General features: G+C 40.3%; 1 protein-coding gene across 9 annotated transcripts in view; it reads right to left on the reverse strand.

The window, feature by feature from the left end:
• Positions 1-626: 626 nt before the first annotated feature.
• Positions 627-15744, reverse strand: part of LOC101737831 (myosin-7B) — a 56581-nt gene continuing 41463 nt past the window's right edge. For 3 of the 9 annotated variants that reach the window (XM_038013281.2, XM_038013282.2, XM_038013280.2), the window contains exons 2-12: positions 13170-14278; positions 12248-12462; positions 9593-9723; positions 8916-9088; positions 8356-8571; positions 7867-8090; positions 7212-7316; positions 6673-6880; positions 4708-4816; positions 3706-3765; positions 627-2723 (exon numbers count right to left, since the gene is read on the reverse strand). In XM_038013281.2, coding sequence (XP_037869209.1) covers positions 2532-2723; positions 3706-3765; positions 4708-4816; positions 6673-6880; positions 7212-7316; positions 7867-8090; positions 8356-8571; positions 8916-9088; positions 9593-9723; positions 12248-12462; positions 13170-14257 — 2721 coding nt within the window. In that variant the 5' untranslated portion in view covers positions 14258-14278 and the 3' untranslated portion in view covers positions 627-2531. Of the gene's footprint in view, positions 2724-3705; positions 3766-4083; positions 4141-4707; positions 4817-6672; positions 6881-7211; positions 7317-7866; positions 8091-8355; positions 8572-8915; positions 9089-9592; positions 9724-12247; positions 12463-13169; positions 14279-15744 lie in introns of all 9 variants that reach the window. The other 6 variants (XR_009973957.1, XR_009973958.1, XM_038013285.2 and 3 more) reach the window with 6 other exon arrangements.

Here is a 15744-nt window from a genome sequence, read left to right on the forward strand (position 1 = left end):
GTACAAAACAAAATGCTCCAGTCTCCTGGCCTGGCTGAGCCTTCCGGCCTCCCAGCCACCCCAGTGCAACTCTGGGCCACCAGCAATCCCTTCATGCTTTTTTTTGCTAAGATGGGTGGACGTGCTCACAACCCTCCTGGTGTTAAGTGGTTACTGGAGCCCAGACATCTACAACGTTAATACGCCACCCATCTTGAGATGTGTTTTAAGGTCTCAGTATAGATACTACGGCTGCCCCATCCTTTAAACCGAAACGCATTACTGCTTCACGGCAGAAATAGGCAGGGCGGTGGTACTTACCCGTACGGACTCACAAGGGGTCCTACTACTAGTAATTACGCAAATTATGATTTTGCGGGTTTGATTTGTATTACACGATGTTATTATTTTATATTCCTTCACCGTGGAAGTCAATCGTGAACATTTGTCAAGTAGGTACGTATTTAATTAGAAAAATTGGTACCCGCCTGCGGCACTTGAATCGCTATATACGAATGCACCGGACCTCTTATCCTTTAGGCCACGATGAATTCAAACAGTTTCTAGTCGAACTTCGGCCATAAGTAGACAATTTAAAAGCAAACTGGTTTTATTAATAATAAAGGTTGAATAGTGAATAACAACTGTCACGATTCTCATTATATGTATTTACATACTACTTTTTACATCTTAATAGTTAATGTGCGAGTCGCATATACTCAAGCTTGCCAAATCAATGGTTTATGTACTTATTTAATTTTAAATAAATTGCTGACGATACAAATGACATCGGAAAAAATTTGTACTACACAGAAACCAATTATTATTATAATTTAACTAATTTTTTCGTAATTTCTCACAAAACCTTATCGACAAATACAGCATCAGTCTCATGTTAATTTTAATTCGTATTACGTTGAACACAACATAAATACGTAAAATGGCAAATAACTTTTGTTCTGTGTCTAATCGAAAACGATAAAAACAAAATGTGAACATTGATGTCCTCAATAAAGTGCTAAATATCAAATTTTAATTTGACTAGATTAAATAAAAAAAAGTGAAATGCACAACACAACTCTACAAGCCATCCTAGCCAGAGATCACTGAACACAATAGTGTCAGTGCTGTCACAATTGACCTGGATCCTTACTGTATCTACACTACTGTATACAAGATCTCACGTTCCAATCTCCCTCGGCTTGCACCAAATATAGATATGTAATGAAAACATAATTCTTATGTGATTTTTTTCTTCGAGCGAATGTGCAGCGGCCTTTACAAAATTCATTGTTTATTATTATTTCTATACATTACGTCTTGTCTAAACAAATAAAAAGAGAGAATAAAAACAAAAGGAATTTAGACTATCAAGTTATCGTTAATAAAATCTATAATCTTAAACTAAATAAGTAGGAAACATAGATCACACAAAAAGTACAAGAATTAAACAATTAAGTAGATGGGATCGAATTTAAGCATTACAGCTGTTAAATACACGTGTAAGATTTTTTTTGCGGTAACAAAACAGTTTTGTTCTTGCTCTATGTAAACTTTGAATAAATACTATTTAAAATAATTCTTATCGATAAACACAAATGAAATGTCATATTCTTATTTACATATACTATAATGCTTTGATTTCTGATTAAATATTCTTATAAAAATTATCTTACAGCATTTAGGAGAACGATCTGGCACAAATGCTATATATATATATTTATACTATAAATGGTTTATTAAATAGGCATCATGATTTTCTTACGAGTAATATTGTAAATATGTTCGTTCTCGAAAGCTGAGCTTGCATGTTACTACGTTTTTGTTTTTCTACGTGTCATGGAGTAAGCAGGACGGACGTGAATAACGAAACGGCACGAAATGTTATGAAGCTCACGATATTATATCTATAGTCTATTCATTAAATATTACATTACACTATTTCTATTTCTGCGCTAAAAATACGATTACGACGCAGATCAGACATTACTCTAATAATTTATTTAATATAATTTTAGGAATCATGACGCATAAGACGTTTATTGACTTTTTTTCAGCCATCGAAATTTTCATCCCGCTGCATTTCAGGACGTATTACCTCCTGTTCTCGGCCGGCGAGACCGTAATCGACATTTGGCATATTTATAATTGAATATGCAATTTCGAAATGGGTACATCTCTGAAAATGTAAAATTTTCAGGAAATGAAAAAAAAAACTGATTATTTTCTAAAGCAGTGTAAAATTTAAAATATTAACTTTTGAGATATATTTTAGTGTTAATTAGCAATTGAAAATTACTGGAATTATTATAAAATGGGTGTAGGTCAAAACTACATGTATATGAAAAAACCTATTTGACAAAATATGTGACATGTGCCCTTTTCGAAATTGCATTTTCAATTAATTAATAATTAAAGTATTGCCAATTAAAATTCGAAATTCCATTGAGGAACTAACGCTTTTATCCAGTTAGGATTTTTGTTTTTGTTGAAAAGAATTTCATTTAGTATCGTTATCGCTTTGGCATTGGAACTGGTGTATAGAGAGTCCGCTAGAGGGCGGAGGGCGCGGCCAAGGCGGCGGCGAGGCGCTGCAGTCGCGCGGACAGCGGCGCGAGGCGGGCGCAGCGCGAGGCGCGCAGGGCGGCTGCGGCGCCGCACAGCGCGCCCGCACACTCCGCCCGCGAGACGTCGCCGCACGACCACGCCTCCTGAAGCGACGAACAATATGAGTGGTCAAGTACCTGAAGGTATGTAAATACTTTTTTTTATTTATTTTTTATTGCTTAGACGGGTGTACGAATTCACAGCCCACCTGGTGTTAAGTGGTTACTGAAGCCCATAGACATTTACAACGTAAATGATCCACCCACCTTGAAATATAAGTTCTAAGATCTCAGTATAGTTATATAAAGCGCCCTGTTAACGATCAAATTTGTTTGTCAAACTTTACGTTTTCATCAAACAATAGCTTAAACGATCAAACGAAAGAGCAAACAAGTTTGTTAAATTGTCCATAAAATTAATTTCTCTTTGCCGTAACGAGACGTCGTGTCGAGCAACGACTGAGATCTTGTTTGACAAACATTCCCATTCAGGTTCAAACTTGTTTGTCAAACACGCTGTCAATCAAGATTTCCATCAAACATCAACCTCGTAAACTGTTTGACAAAAGCGTCAAACAAAGCTGCATGCAGTGAGAATTCATCAGTACAATTGTTTTTATATCTTTAGATTTATGGTAGCTGTAGCAACAACCACTAAAATGTTTGTGAAAATAACATCGTGATTAGTTTTAAAATGATGGCAGTATTCATATTTTAATGACAGACTATAGAAAGAGTGGATAGTGGGAAGGGCTCGTCACGACATGAACCGTCTTGTGAATTCTTTACAAACTATGGAGGATAGAAGTAAGGAGCACCATCCCAGTGCACTAAAAATTGATCGTTGAAAGAGCGGCAAATAAGGTGGCGCCACAGTAGCAAGTGGAAGGAAACAGCGCCAAAAACTACCACACTTCACCTCAATTCAGTACACTTCCCTCTGTTTAAAACTGCTCTATTCATATCATTTCTACTTTCTACACTAGCGCTATTTCGATGAGTTTGCAACAATAACTTGCTCTTTTTACAGGTAAACACTTTTTCAACTTGAGCCCCGCCCCCATACAAGATGGTGCTCCTTACCTCTATCCTCCATATTACAAATATAGTTTCAACTAACCTCTTCGATTAGGTCTAAATCGTCCTCTTCATCGTGATGTGCCAGTTGATTTTTGAGCGTCTGTTGAACATTCACAATTATTTTAATTATAAAAACATTTTAAATAGATCTACGGTGTATATAATATTGAGGCGTATTTGTACTTTGAAAATAAAAGAATATAATATACAGGTACAGGATTTACATGTGTATTTACATGTTGTGCTCAAGCAACACTTCCCAAGCGAACTATGATTATGTCCTCTCCTTTTTGAGGCAATAATTTCGTTATTTCTCTCATTTTTTCTTCCAAAAACAGTGGTATTGTGTGAATAGGGAGAGAACATTTGTGTGTGCATACAAAGCTTTATATATGATACGAACGCTATCGATATTAACCTTGGCGTTTTATTCTTGACTCGAGATCGCCAAGCAGGCCCTGAATGGTGTAAATACCTGTTTCATATTAAACGAGTTAAACCGAACTAACTAAATTGTAAATAAATAAATACTAAGTAAGAAAAATAAACTACCAAACGTATAAATCAAAACAAAAGGATATCGGATATAGAAAAGTGTGGCAGTATAAAAAAATAATTTTCGGCTAATCGATTTCAATATCGATAGTAATAAATAACTTGTGATAAAAGGCTACTTTAAACATAACAAAAAAAAACATATACCAACAACTAATTAGTAAGTACATTGACAAATTCAATTCGTAACTTTTCAAGATTTTTTTTAGTATCAATGAGGAATAAGCTCACAATTCTAGTGAAGCACATATGAGACATGAGCTAGCCTCGCTTAGGATTACTTCGCGGCAGAAATAGACAAGACGGATCCATCACACGGCCCCTCAATATAACTCAACATATTGAGTTATTATAGATAGGAAAACGAAGTTCGGGTTGTAATTCTATAGACGGATGATGAGAGAGTGTTGGTACTAAGTTTGGGTTCATATATACGGACCGTATTGGAATGATTATGTGTTGTAACTGAATTGAACCCAAGACTGACCTCGACCGACTGTCGGTACTGCTCCATCATATTCTTACTTGCGTCGAGTTCAGCCAGTTTCTTCACTACCACGTCCGCCACGTTTTTTTCTGTTACGTCTATTTTTTCTCTGAAAGCAAAAAAGTACTAACTTAAAAAAACGATTATAAAAAACGTGTGGGTGAGTGAGTGCACTGTGCGTGTGTATGTGTCTGATCTGATTGTAGATGTGTACAAACTTTAACTGAATTCTATTGTAATGCAGTAGACTTTTTGGCGGGAACTCGAGGAGTGAAGTTGTGTGATTTGTTGTGATTTGTTTTATTTTGTCTATTTAGTGTTTCTTCAGGTTTATGTATAATATGTGTATAGTAACCGGCAAACATCGTGAGCAAATGACCTTGACTGCGCAGAACCGAATTTTAGATCACTTTGGTGGTGAGGGTGAGGCGCAACGGCAGGGGAAATCGTATCGAGCGCGTTATTGGTAGATCAGTCGAACCTTGCGTCCCGCACCGCGCCCTCATTCCGCTTGCTCCCAAAAGTACGCTTGCGTACAGTGAAAAGTCTATCGTTATTAATCGTTAATAAATTTTGTTATAATTGCTTGTTGACTTTGTTGCCATTGCTATTTGTTGAGTGTTTGTTGATTTTTTATAAAAAATACACTATGCCGCGACAAACTGGTGTAGTATTCAAAAGAAAGGGTAGAAAAATTGTGTACGACGTATATTGCTTCATTATAAAACAGGGGAAGAATGATATTATGGAAAAAGTAAAACAGACTTCGGAAGCAACAAAAACATCAGTGAGTACTGTTAGGTGCATTATTAACGAAGCTAAAGGCTCTGGCTTGCTCGTCGTGCTTGGGACTCCGGGTAAGAAAAGATCAGGGAAGAAGAAAGTTACCGGAATGGATAGTTTCGTTCAATCTGTAATAAAAACATGTAATCATAATAACTACATAACAAGCAGTGAAACTCCGTACCGTAGAAAGGCTTCGAAAATTTTAAAGAAGATATACATTTTAATGGCTCGGAATGAAGTTTACGACGAATTATGAAAGAGCTAGGCTTCAGATGGAAAAAAAAAACAGAAAATAATCGGAAGCTGGTAATTGAAAAAAGTAACATTCGATTACTACGAATCGAATATCTTCAAAAAATAATAAATTATAGACAATAAAGAAGATCGAACCGACCGAGTCGTAAACTACACCGATGAGCCCTATGTCGACTTATCACGATGATGGCGACTCGGGTGATGAAAACAGTGCTGATGATAATGGTCAAGATTATGATAACGAAAAAAAAATTACAAATACCAGCTTCGCTTCAACTGAACGAAGACCTGGCAACAGCTCTAGTTTTGACTTAGTAGAAGGAATATCTATTTTACCCCAAGATTAAATTATTACAATTATTAACCTATATTTTTTGTTGATGTTCTAATAAATATATAAATAAATACATATGTTGATTTTAATAATTTAATTGCATTATGACGCAGAGTAAATAATGTTTTTGCACGTGAGTGTACCATGCGCAAACTTACCCCCACTACGTCAACAAATGCTCAAGAAGTTTGCCGGCTATTATAATAGCGGTGGTTTATTAACTGTTTAATATCTGTGAAAGTGCACAAAAGTGGGAAAATTAAACAAAGCCGCTGGAAGTAGCTTCTCGGGATCCTCCAAAAAGTCCACTGAAAAAGTCTCAGTAAATGACCACCATTTTACTGAGATTATATTTCATCTCATATAATCTCATCTCATTGCATTTAATTTCATCTCAGTTGATTAATGTCTCAAATTAATCATCTTCATTTCATTTCACTCCATATTTATCATTTTTCATAAAAATAAGAATATAAATTAAAATAAGACATGACCTAAAGGTCTTAGTTACCAGGTCATAAAATCCCTTAAAAAAATGTTCTATGATGTCCCGCTACAGATAGTTACACATTCCCTGGGTGTATAGTTACCTGAGCGCGCTGAGCAGGGTGGCATCGTGCTGCTTGTCGTGGTGCGCGGCGGCGAGGCGCAGCGCGCCCAGCAGGCGGGACAGCGTGTCGTCCAGCGCCAGCACGCGCCGCATCAGCACGTCGCGCTCCGGCTCCTCCGCCTCGCAGCGCTGCCGGTGCGCGATGGCGGCCGACAGCGTGCGCAGCGACTCAGAACCCGACTCCACCTCTGCCATAGACAACCGACTCGCACGTTGGCATCTTATGATTCAGACTATCAATCAGAACGGGGGCAAAGAAAACTGTTCCTTACAGCCTCGACTCACTGTAAATATTACTTTTATCTTTCTGCCCGACTAAACTAAAGTACCCTTCGTAATTATCATAGCGTACTCTGAGCAATGAAGACTTGCGGCTGAAAACGAAAACTTTGAAATTTCGATAGTAAAATATTCATAGTAAGACCATCACTAAAAACTATGTAAATATCTACGGTTCTTCAAATAAAAAGTTAAATAACAACAACGAAACTACACAGTCAAAATGAAATGTTTAAACACCTTTCTCAAAGTCCACAGAGTCTCTCTCCGGCGACAGTTCGTCTCCGCTGGAAATGCCGATGCCGTCCGCCCCCTCCGGCCCGGACCACCAGTCCTCGACGCAATCTGTAACGAGTGCACAGAAAATAGAAAACACTTTTCTTAAAAAAAATAAGACGTTAGAAATTCAGATTACAGTTCAACAACCGGAATATAAATTCGATATCTATTGATAAAATATATTTTTAAATTGTACTCTGGGCATAAAATTTGACGCCCACACGGTCATGCGAATTGCGCTTTGATTTATGGTAGAACACCAATTGTCATATTTGTGACTTATAATTTGTTTTTTACTTTAGAATTTCAACCAACTGTTTACGTCACCAAGGCCATATCCCAGAATTTGGTAAAGGCAAAAAGCAAAGATGGATAGTAACGACCGAAGTTCTTCAAACAACCATTTCAAGAATTTACAGCTGCCTTTTTCAGGAATCTATAATGTTAACCCTGCGCAAAGTAGATCACATGAGTGCTCATTTGTATAGTTCAATCACCTTCCTTGCAAGTAGGAGAGCCCAAGTCTTGAAATCAGTTTTAATAAGAATGTAACGCGTGTCGTGATACTTCGGGAGCAAACGGTTGAGTTTAGTCGTCATATAGGTGGATAACTCACCGGGGTCCGTGACGAGACAGGGTTCAGTCTCGGAGTCGAGTAGGTCGGCGGAGTTGTCGTCGGAGGCGTCGTCGTCGTGCGTGGCGGCGGCGGCGTGCGCGGCGGCGGCGTGGGCGATGCTGGTGGCGATGGGCGGAGCGGCCCGCACGGCGCGAGCGATGGCCGCCAGCAGCCCGCCGCGCCCCTCCTCCTCCGGGGTGCCGGCCTCGCCGCTGTCACTGCGACTGTACAACATTAAAATTAAATAATGAGTTCACAAGCTTGAGTAACTAAAGATAGATTATTGATAGTATACTTTTTCATAGATTCAAGTTTTTTTTTTCTCGTACTTGGGGTCTCGACATCTACTGTGTACTTTTGATTGTACTGTTGTTTTTGCGAGTGAAATATTCGTCATTTTTTAAACAATGAACTTTCTTCTTATTTTTTCGTTCTTAGCACTTGGGTTCAGTTTTATTCAATCGTTTGTATAGATGTGTGGGTGCGCACCTGAAGGCGTCGTTGTGGTAGACGGTGGGCTGCAGCAGGTCGGGGGGCAGCCCGTAGGCGGCGAGCAGCGCGCGCGTGAGGCGCTGCAGGCGGCGGGAGAGCGCGAGCAGCGCCCGGCCCGCGCCCGCCGCGCCGCCGCGCACCCGCGCCGCCCAGCACAGCGCCTCCTGGCGACGCTGCTCGCACAGCCGCACCAGCTGCCGACACTCCGCACGTCTGGAATACCGTAAGTTTTATTTAAAATAAAAATTCAGTATTATGCATGCGGGATTCATTATAATCCTACGCAGTTTCAATTCGAAAATTATAAAACATAACCGGACCCTACAGCGTAATTCGGCTTTCAGTACGTTCATTATTAATTACCTTTTGGGTTAAAGTTTGTTGACCAATTCCAATTCTCAGACATGGGAAGTGTATCTATATGATCTATAAAAGAAGTAAAATATGATGCGCATGGCACTTACTTGCTGCTAATTTTATATTATTTCTTCTCCATGTCCATTTTAGGACATTTTTGATTATTATTTGATTATCATTAATGGTGAAGGAAGCGTCACCTCTTGTCGAGCTCGGCGTTGGTGGCGACGAGCTGTCGGTCGGCGTCCCTGAGCGAGTCGGCGAGCGCGGCGGTCTCGGCGGCGAGGAAGTCGTGCATCTCGGCGGCGTCGCGCTCCGCCTCCACCAGCCGCGCCTCGGCCGCCGTCGCGCGCTGGCGGGACGTGCACCACTCCTGCGCGGGACAACAACGCGGCCTCGTCAGCACGCTCCAACGAATACAAGCTCGTCAATTCAATACCAGATTTTTTCTTTTTTTTTTATTGCTGATGTGGGTGGACGAGCTGTGAACTATACGAACATAGTAGATTTTGGTTTGACAACGACCATATGGTGTTTTTGTGTGTTCGGTGTGTAGCCAGCTACATTTTTTACTGATGGCAGGACGTCTTGTGAGTTCGTGCGGGTAGGTACCACCACCCTGTCTATTTCTGCCGTGAAGCAGTATGCGTTTCGGTTCAAAGGGTGAGGCAGCCGTTGTAACTATACTTGAGACTTTAGAACTTAATCTCAAGGTGGGTGGCGTATTTACGTTGCAGACGTCTATGGGCTCCAGTAACCACTTAACACCAAGTGGGCTGTGAGCTCGTCCATCTATCTAAGCAATAAAAAAAAAACGTAGAGGCGATAACGAGACAAACGTTGCTTTATCGTCAATGAGATTAACAGGGACACTAACAATTTGCAGCTTATTGCAGTGGTCGCGCAGAGCGTCTATCTCCGCCCGCTGCCTGGCCGCTAGCTCCCCGGCGGACCGCAGCTGCTCGCCCAGCGCGTGCAGGCAGCCCTCCGCTCCGGCGTCCGCGCCTGCTGAACAAACCTCAACATTAATTACGTTAAACTATATATGTTTCAATACTTATCTATTTTAAAAAAATCCAATGACAGAAATAAAATTAGTGTTATTAAATTATAATAATAATCTAAATGTGCCTATTTTGAGACTGGCCGAAAACGATGTCACCAATAAATATGTCCAGGCAGGCGTTTATCTAAAAGGAGTGGAATTTACATGTACTAATTATATCTCGTCGGCCCCTGTCGCGCGCTTTACATGCCAGCACATCATACTTGGTGGTTTAATGTTATTAATATGAATACGTGAAGCAAAAACTTTGTATCCCTTTTTACGAAAATTGCGCGGACAGAGGAGTATGAAATTTTCCACACTTATAGAGATTATAGAGAAGAAGTGCACAATGAAAATATTTTTTTTTAATAATGCATAAAAGATACATTAAATCAATAAAGAAAACATTACACACACTACCATGTATTTGACACGCACACCCATGCATACTATTTGTTTATTGTCAAACTTTGCAGTCTGTCAGTTATAGTCTGTCAAATTGAGAATAGATTAAATATTGTTTTCTCTTTATTAATATTTGTCTAAAGTGTAGTCTTGACGAAATCTGTGATTAAAGAAGTGTAATAGTCCTTGACAATAGAATCATAATAATGTACAAACTTATAATTTCCATTAGTTATAGTCGAGTTTCGACTACCAGGGTACCACTAGTAATAATAATATTGTAGACCTATTTTCAGCTTGTGTAATGGAACGCGGCGCCGGTCACCGACAATTAGTTTGTCGAGTGATGTCGTGTTTGAACGAAAATGAAATAAATAATAGTTTAAAAAAACAAAAAAATACGCTTTTATAGAAAATCCAACTAAAAATAGAAAATAAATTTTAATAAATTTGAATTAAAAATAGTGTAAGAAAAAACGATTTTATTGTAAAAAAAAGCGTGGGGTGCATGGTATCAGTAGTTATAAATATTTTATGAAAAGATATGAGTAGAAGGGTTATTTTGATAATATCCTGAAAAGCACCACACGCTTTTTTTACAATAAAATCATTTTTTTTAAATACCGAATTGTCATCGGACCTTAATAAGTATACCAAATTTCGAGTTAATCCGACGTTTTGAAGGGGGTCGAAATCATGTTCAAGATTCCGTTACATACTAACAGATGCGAAACCTTTTATTTGAATCTGCACGCGATGCAGAGAGGGTGTCCATGTGAGCTCATCTATCAGTAGATAATAATGTTTTACCACAAATCGACATATGATCATAACAATGGTACATGTATTGCGGAATTATATTAAAATATATTATGACAGCTTACCGATACAAAACAAGAAAAACAATAAATAATTCAAAAATGGAATACAATTTGTTGCCAGCTGTGTTTTTAAATAATACAGGAGTGTCAACACTGCCGTTGTTTACATATGCAAATCCTGAACTTTTGTTTTTAACATAAAGGTTTTAAGTAGGTATATTTTAGCATGTTGTATTTATTACAAAAACACGAAATGTATTGTTTAAAATTTACGTAGGTATTTTTATATCGCAAAATATAATTCTTTCACTATATGCTATTGCGACAAGATTGTAAAATATTTGTATTCACGTTTATTGTCTATCATGTCTATCATATATTTAACGACTCCAAAGAAAGTTTGGGACAAAATGAAGATCTTCAGATCGGGTGATATTGTAAGCCTACGGTGTGAATTTTTTTTTTGCTGTGAATGCTGTCGTTCGGTACTTATAATCTATGCTGGCTTGTCTTGAAAATGTTGTTAGCACGATTCAGGAATTTGTAAAATATCTCGTGTTCTTTGATGGTTCTTGATGAACCGCTACAACCTTCGCTTTGGGGTGAAACCTACGAAGTGATTCCGACGCTCAAATATACCAAGGCTTCAAATGCCAATCATTAACAAAAATACCCACTATGATCTCTTAATCCAAAACCCAGACCCGGTGCACCAAAATCAGGGTCAGTAATCCCTAAATGAACGAGGCAATAACTACTTCATAAAAAAAACGATGCGCGTGCAACTTGGTGCATGTGAATGAAGTGAAACTTCTTTTTCGATGTGTAGTATTGTGGTTTTCATAATTTTTCATCCTTAAATCAGATTGCTCAGCATGTTCGAGTGCCACGCATTCACTCTTGCTCTGTCTCTTTCTAGTATGGTAGCGTTAAACGTTTAACGCAACCTTGTGCCCACTGACTTTCTCGCCGGATCTTTTCAGTGGGTCGCGTTTCCGATCCGGTGGTAGATTCTGCGAAGCACGGCTCTTGCTAGGGTTCGTGTTAGCAACGTCGTCAGGTTTGAATCCCGTGAGCTCACATACTAGTTAAGGTTACGCTGAAATAGCCTCTCAAGGCTATAAGCTTAGGTAGGAAAAAATGCAACCTTGTTGGAAGTAGCATTAGAAGTTTCATTTCAAAAAGTACCGTGTTCAATTTCCCATATTGGCGTTAGAATGTCTTGTGATGATAGTAAGATTGCAGTGGGATAGTGTACCTGCGCCGGCGAGCTCGAGCAGTCGGCGGGTGTTGTCGTCGAGCTGCGCGATGGCGGCGAGGCGCGCGGCGCGCTCGGCCCGCAGCTGCGCGTCGGCGGCGGCGGCGCGCGCCCGCAGCTCCGCGCACTCCGCCTGCAGCGCCGACAGCCGCGCGCTCTCCGCGCCGCGCGTGCTCGCCTGCACGCCGCGCTCGCACCGGGATACCGCGAGCTTTCTGAAATCGCACCACGAACGATCTGTTTATGCTTTATATACAAGTCGTGTTAAGGTTCGAGCACATTATGTCGGGCCGCAGCGGGGCGGAGCGGGCTGCAGCGCAGGGCAAAATGCTTACCTAGCACATTAGTGACGGGCCGGGTCGCAGTGCCTTGACGGATTTTGAGTACAGTATACTGCCTGCGCAACTGCTGTGTATTTGCGTGCAACTGTACGTTATGGATTGCTCTGAGGAAGAACTTTCTTTTTTGTTGATTATCGTAATGAGATCTTGCAAATCATAAAGTTATTTGTATCCTCAAACTAAATTAATTAAAAGTTCTTCATTAATTTTTGTGAACACCACAGGAACACACAAATACCAAAAAATGCAAATATCGTAAAATAAAGAAGTGCGCGCGTGCAATCCGCTTGCTATAGCACCCTGTTGACGGGACGCAGCGGGGCGTGGCGGGCCGCATCGCACGGACGCAAATCCGCGTCGCAACAATGCGAGTCGCTGCGGCCCGACACAGTGTGCGATAACTCTTACAAATTGTATTAAGCGATTTGAGCGGATTTTTGCGCTCCGCCCCGACACGCTGCGGCCCGGCATAATGTGCTTGAACCTTTAATCAACTAATGTTATTACTAACTGTACTTAACTATAGTATAGAGACTGAGCGATCCTAAACCAAAAGCTTTACGAGCAAAAATGGAACTTACGTTTCTATATTTGGCACGATGCCCGCGAGCGCCGCTTCAACGTCCGTTCCCAAGAGTACTGTCTGGGAGGTCCTCTCTGCGTATATCCGCACGCGAGTTTTTATGGCACAGCGTGAAGATGCCGACCTGGAAACGGTCGGTCTCCTCGACGTTGGTGGTGTTGTCTCATGTTTAGGTGAACCTTCGGTGTCCGTCTCACGTTTTCTCCGAGGCAAAGTAGCATATTTATCTGAGGTGGACCGAGTTACAGTGTTCTCTGGATTCGGCGTCAGTCGCGGTCCATTGGTTGGCCACCTTTTTTCTTCACATGGAGAGCTAGGGGTGCGACATCGAGCCGATGAGGTTTTGGTTGGCTTTGCGCGCAATGCGGGACTTTCTCTAACAAGATTCGGCAGATCTCCATTAGGTCTGATCCGAGGTTTAGGGGTGAGCGGTCGAGGCTTCTCTGGCAAAGTTGGTTTCTCTCTGCTTCTTGCACGTTCTCTAGTGGCCAAGTTCGGTCCGCGAGGTGCAGTAGCCGGTCGTGGCGTGGATGAACCGATAGGTGAACTTCGTTTCGGATCGGGAACGTTTACATTTACTCGTCGACGAGGTAGGGGAGGTGCGCCCGCCAACGAGGAGCTCTCAGAGCCGCAGCCCGAACCACACGACACGACACTAGAAGCGCACGATCTGGATCCTCCACCACTGCTGAGTGCGCGGCCGCAACCTTCAACACCGCTATCGCTGCCCGCAGCACCGAGCGCCAGTTCGTCTCCTGCCGGCAAGCTATCGAGATCTCCAAGTGATCTCGCATCTTCATTCGTTTCACACGCGTCTTGCTCCCCTAACGACTGCTTAAAAATAGTTAAAGGTTCTTGTTCTACAGTATCCACGACCACGCCGCTTTCGTCCTTGTTCGGATCGGTATCTTCTTTAATTTCACTTTCTTCATCTTTGATAGAACTTATATTTTCAGGATTTACGGAGATATCAGTTTCGGTTTTCGATTCGTCGAGTTGTTGTTGTTGTTGTTCAGAAATTTCACTGTTTTGAGTGACTCCCGCTGGGGATACGGTATCTTCTACACAAGTAGTACCTTCTTCCATGTCGAGTGTAAATTACATGTTCTGAAAAAAATTAAAGTTATTATGACTTTGAGAATCAAACGTATTAGAACAGAGCAGAGTAATCGGTTTAATGCAAATTTATAATAGTTTTATAAGTTGATGTTGTTGATGATGTTGAGTTGATGAGTTACAACGGGACTGCCGTTATAACTCCGATAGGTTCTCCAACCGCGACTATTTTCGACTATCAAACCCGGAAAAAAATTAATTTGGGTAATTGCTGTTGGCAGGGCTATTTCAATATTTAATCGAACCACCACCGCCCATCAAACAAATAAATAAAAAAAGAAACGCAGACAAACAAGGTACAGCAGTCTTTTGGTCAGTTTTCTTTACCGCTGACTATCTATCAGGTTTGGCAGTCAAAATAGCAGTAATTTAATAGCCTCTTGTATGAAGCCCATGTAACTTTAAATTTGTAATACCTACATAACATTGTAATTAAGTCTATAATGATACCCCCAAAACATATCAACCTAATAATGGATATAATGCAGGTCATGCAAAAATGGACAAATTAGGCCCTATCCCATATAAGCAAGATTCACAAAGATCCACTGTCGCCCAAATCTATTCTTCATATTATTTCATATTATTCAACCATATATTTTCCAAGATCTGAATTAGAACGAAGAAGGGATAATTCCGTAGTGGCAAAACTGTCTAGAATTAATTTCAATGAGATCCGGACTATTTCAATGAGTTCTACGTATTTTTCTAGAAGGTATGTTTACTGTACGGACGACGCAATCAACGATATAAACGAATATTGCGAGTGTGTACTAGACAGTAAAGTTCACGGTTACGACACAGGTTTACGGCTTCATTTGTGTCGACATCACTTCGAACATAAAGCTTGCTTCGTTCTACGTGCACGACGTATGTACAAGGTATTCTACAACATAAAAGCGGTTCGCAAACAGTACATGCTCGATTTACATTAAAATATCCAAACAGAATTACAAGTAGAGAAACGAGTGACAACGGAAAAAACCTATGCACGCCGCATTATGGAGTTTGTCTGTAGAATGCAGCGTTAAACACGCTGTAGTTCTCATGGATCGGAGGCCATTCGACGCTGTCTGTTTCGAAAATGATGAATACGAATATCTCTGTACTATCGATATTTTTGAAATGAATACATGAATTTTTATTTTGTATATTTATTTAATTTACTTTAGATTTTGCATCCATATTACATTCATTAGCGGGCTAAAAACAGAATATTAATAATAATACGAAAACCAAAAATGAAAATGAATGTCATAACTGCCTTTACTTAAACGGGCGGAACTCAAAATCGTTCGAGCATCACGAGGGAAAACGTGCATACATAGATTGTGGTATCAGCTATCTATCCACTTAATCACTTTATTGTGCTTTATGAATATAAACGTGCCGCACTCAATAGCCCCAACTTATTCCTATCTCGTCCTCGAAGGTCAAATATTGTTCGAATTTTAATA

Source organism: Bombyx mori, chromosome 10 (assembly GCF_030269925.1).
Source record: "Bombyx mori chromosome 10, ASM3026992v2".
Classification (NCBI taxonomy): Eukaryota; Metazoa; Arthropoda; class Insecta; order Lepidoptera; family Bombycidae; genus Bombyx; species Bombyx mori.